Source organism: Buceros rhinoceros, unplaced genomic scaffold, assembly GCF_000710305.1.
Source record: "Buceros rhinoceros silvestris isolate BGI_N320 unplaced genomic scaffold, ASM71030v1 scaffold44455, whole genome shotgun sequence".
NCBI lineage: Eukaryota > Metazoa > Chordata > Aves > Bucerotiformes > Bucerotidae > Buceros > Buceros rhinoceros.
This window is the reverse complement of record NW_010414207.1, coordinates 6,611-10,484: the sequence shown is the minus strand read 5'-3', so window position 1 is coordinate 10,484 and position 3,874 is coordinate 6,611. Positions and strand designations below refer to the sequence as shown.

Here is a 3,874-nt window from a genome sequence, read left to right as displayed (position 1 = left end):
AGTTCCTTTGCTGCTGCAGTAAGGACAAATAATTTTTATTTCCTTCTCAGCAACACCTCAAAGGCCGGTATAGGGCAGCTGAGTGCTAATGCTGTCCTTTGATTAAGGCATGGTTTGTATTGGCAGGGGGGAGATGAAGCTGCCAGACCTTCCTCCTGAGAAGACCTCTATCACCATGTTCCGTATGGGCAAGAAGAGAAGGAAACTCAGCGTTTCTGAGTTTGAGAGAGCAGCAGACAAACGACTTCCCCAGAATCAAGGTGAGGCCGCGTTGAGAAGTGCCTTGTTCAGCGCTGCGTTTGCTGTCAGCTGAGTCTCGTCTGCTGTGGTTTAGTTCTCCGTCACTTCTCCCTGGGGCAGTTGTGTTTTGGGAGTGAGATTGCAGTATTGTGTGTGGAGGGGAGAGCGGAGAGGTAAACCCCCTGCTGTTGAGTTTGCAATAAGCCTTTTTGAGCCAAGTCATGGGTGCTGCCTTGGCTGGATGTAATGTCTTGACTATTTTTCCATCTTGGTGCTCTGTGAGTTTCAGAGTGTCTCCAAAGGAAGCGATCGTCTAGGGAGAGTAGGCTCCATCGGGAGGTTCCTGTAGCCTGTGGTGTAGTTCCTCAGTGTAATTCCTCAGCTAATGTGTCCCCAACCTTTTCTAGCCCAGACAACGCTGGACAGCACTGCCTTGGCTCGGTGAGTTTTGGCGGAAGCGTCTCCACGTGGGGCTGTCCTGGCAGTAGCTGCCTCACTCGTCACCTCCGCAGCTGTCAAGCACCGTGCACATACCTGGGTTCATGACAGAGACCCCTGTGAGCAGTGACACCATCAGCTCCCTCGCTGCTGGTGGCATTTGGAGGTTGTGATTTTCAGACAGAGGGCGGCTCTGGTCGAGCTTGTATTGCTGCTGCTGCTCCTCTCTTTACTCAGGAGAATCATTCCTTTTCTGCTTTCATTCTCATGTTTCCGGCACGATGTACCTCAGGGTATTTTCTCTGCCTCTTAACTGACTCCTCACACCAGCTGCATCTGTACAGTCTGTAGCCCAGCTTCTCTGGCCAGTAAAAGCTTTTCAGCAAGTCAAGGAGCTCCGTTTCCTGCATGGCCTGTGTGCTTCGCTAACGATCCTGAGCGTGGCCAGTGATTTATTTGAGTGCTCTGCTGCAGCCCTGGCCCATGCTCCTGTGCAGGGGAGTCACAGGGCTGCACTCCGTACTTCCTACCCTTGAGTCCTTTGGGCTGCCTGCAGAGAGGGGTAGGAGGTGGCGGGGCATGGCCGGGCTGTCGAGGAACAAGGTATGGGTGGCGAGATACATCTTTCCTCTTGCTTTGCTGGTTGCTGTCTTAGCTCCCATCTCAGAAAGGTTTCAGAGAGCAGGCGAAATCCCTGAACCATTTGTCGGAGATGCTGCTGCAGCCCTCTTGAGGCAGGAGGCTGCAGGGCAGTTTGTTTGCTGATCTCTGTGACCCATATCCTGATGTTAGGCAAAATTAAGCTTTTGTTTAAAGTAGACTGGCACGTAATCTTGAAGGTTTTGGGGGGTGAAGTTCCTGCTAGCTGAGGGATTGGTGAAAAGTCTCACTGCTAGAGGCACCACGTCTGTCAGCTGAGGGTAAAAGGGCAGTTTGTCAGTTTGACAAATTCCTTCTTCCCTCCTGTCCTTACAGGTCGCTTCGCATGTCACTTGGTTCCTTGATCCCACCAGACACGGTTGAAAAGAGAGGTTTGCTCCGGAGGCCGAAAAACCGCAAAGCGATCGACGTGGAGGCTTTTGAAGGCGGAGTGGAACAGAACATGCTGAAGAGAAGAGGTCTCTGTGGTGGGGGTACTTCTGTTTCAGCAGGGAGGGCCTTTATCAGGTGGCTTTCAGAAGCAGCTGCTGCGGCGTGGTCTGTATTTACAATTTAAGGGCTACTGGTGCCTTCACGGAAACGCAGCGTAACCGGGGAGGCGCGATGAGAATGAGGCCGCACCTGGAGGTGCTTTGATTCCATGCGCTTGAATACGCGCTGCAGCCTGGTGGTTCATACCCCAGGACTCATCCGAGGTTGCGTCCCAACGGTGGGTGTTGGGCAGATGGTGCGGTCAGAAACATACGGTCACTGGAGTGTGGTGATACAGCTTCTGCGTTTGATCTGTGGAGAGCGGAGAAAAGCCGGCCTAAATTTTGAATTATGCAAGTGCTGATAAGAAACATGTGTCCTTATGACCTTGCAGTGTTTTAAAACTTGTTCTAAAACTTTTATCCCAACAGCACAGGACTACCTTGTGAACTCACAAACGGCATCTGGGATTGGAACAGCCATGCTGGCCAGCGACGCGGAAATTGTGCTGAGTAACACGGAGCTCTTTGTGCAGCCTCAGGGCGGTGAGCAGAGCCAGCCCAAGCTTTCTGCTCTCGAAGCACAGCTCTCAGAGTCCAGAACCTCAGCCTGGAGAAGCCACGTTTCTGACGCTGCTCAAGAGGATGCAAGGCTGGCGGGCCTGGTGTCCAGTGTGGGCACAAGTGAGGGAACGTCCCGAAGGTATTCTGAGGACTTAATCCCTGATCGTGAGCATGTTGACAGAGTGACTCATGTATCTCCCAAAACACCTGCAGACCAGCCAGAAGATGAGCAGGATCGTTCCCCGCAGAGTAACCTGATGAAACAGCTTTCAGTTGCGGAAAAAGTGGTGGCTGGCAGTGAGTACTATGAGTCAGGACTTGGGGTTTAGCAGGTGTTCCCTAAAGTCACAGGATGGGGCAGGTAGGAAGGGGCCTTGGGAGGAGGTCGTCTCCAGCCCAGGACAGTGGCAGGGCCACCCGGAGCAGGTTGCCCAGGACAGCGTCCACGCAGCTCCCAGTATGGAGACTGCAGACTCTGGGCAACCCATTCCAGTGCTCAGTCACCCTCACAGTGAAAAAGTGTTTCTTGATGTTCAGGCAGAGCCTCCTGGGTTCCAGTTTGTGCCCGTTGACTCTTTTCCTGGCACTGGGCACCACTGAGAAGGGCCTGGCTCCCTCTGCTTTACACCCTCCCTTCAGATACTGGCATGTATTGGCGAGATCCCCCTAACCCTTCTCTGCTCCAGGCTGAAGAGTCCCAGCTCTCAGCCTTCCCTTCAGTCCCTTAATTGTCCTGGTGGCCCTTTGCAGGACTCTCTCCAGTGTGTCCCGTCTCTCTCTGGTACTGGGGAGCCCAGAAGTGGACACCACAAGTTGGTCACAGATCTGGTGAGATAAGGAGATGATGCGTAGGAGCTGTAGCTGCAGTTCGGCATCTCAGGAGGTTCCTACTCTAGACCTTTGCCCTGGTGAGGTCATTTATGTCACAGCGAACTGCTTCACTGTCCCCAGGGCCTTAAAAATCACATGGACAGAGGTAGCCGCCTCCCTGGCCACTCTGTACCGGAGCTTTGCGAGTCCTGTCACCTGCCAGTTTCCCCCAGGGTCTGGTGTCTCTCTCCTGCATTCGTTTCCCTGGAGGTACCTTGTCCCGACTGGGTAAACAGTGGGGCATTTCACTGGGCATTTTGTGACTCTGTGTCCAAACGGCTGCAGAAACGGTGCTTGAAGAGCGGCTGGTGCACTCGGTGCTGCTCAGGCCGGGAGAAGAGCTCTTGCTGTGGGAAGCTTAGAAAGTCATTAGTGCCTGGTGGACTGTGGTGCCGCACTGAGCTTCAGGAGGGTCATCTGTGGTGAGCTGGGTGGGAAACATCGTTTTGAAAGGGCAAGGGAAGAGATGAACAGAAAAAAGCTCATTCCTTGAAGAGCCCAATGGGAGGGACTAGGACAGAGGACAGATAATGCAGAGAAGAATCTGGGGGACGTGGAGCAGGGGACTGGATCGGGTGACAGGAGGAGGGGGGGGAGTGAGTCTACTGTAAAGAGGCGGGGGGGTGGCCGCG

At 53.7% G+C, this 3,874-nt stretch overlaps 1 protein-coding gene across 1 annotated transcript in view; it reads left to right on the top strand.

The window, feature by feature from the left end:
• Nucleotides 1-133: 133 nt before the first annotated feature.
• The window catches only part of CENPT (centromere protein T), a gene marked incomplete at its 3' end in the record, with an annotated part of 9,342 nt that continues 5,601 nt past the window's right edge, over nucleotides 134-3,874 (top strand). Inside the window, exons 1-4 of the mRNA XM_010137012.1 lie at nucleotides 134-260; nucleotides 648-681; nucleotides 1,654-1,796; nucleotides 2,241-2,669. Of these exons, the coding sequence (XP_010135314.1) occupies nucleotides 134-260; nucleotides 648-681; nucleotides 1,654-1,796; nucleotides 2,241-2,669 (733 nt within the window). The remainder of the gene's footprint in view (nucleotides 261-647; nucleotides 682-1,653; nucleotides 1,797-2,240; nucleotides 2,670-3,874) is intronic.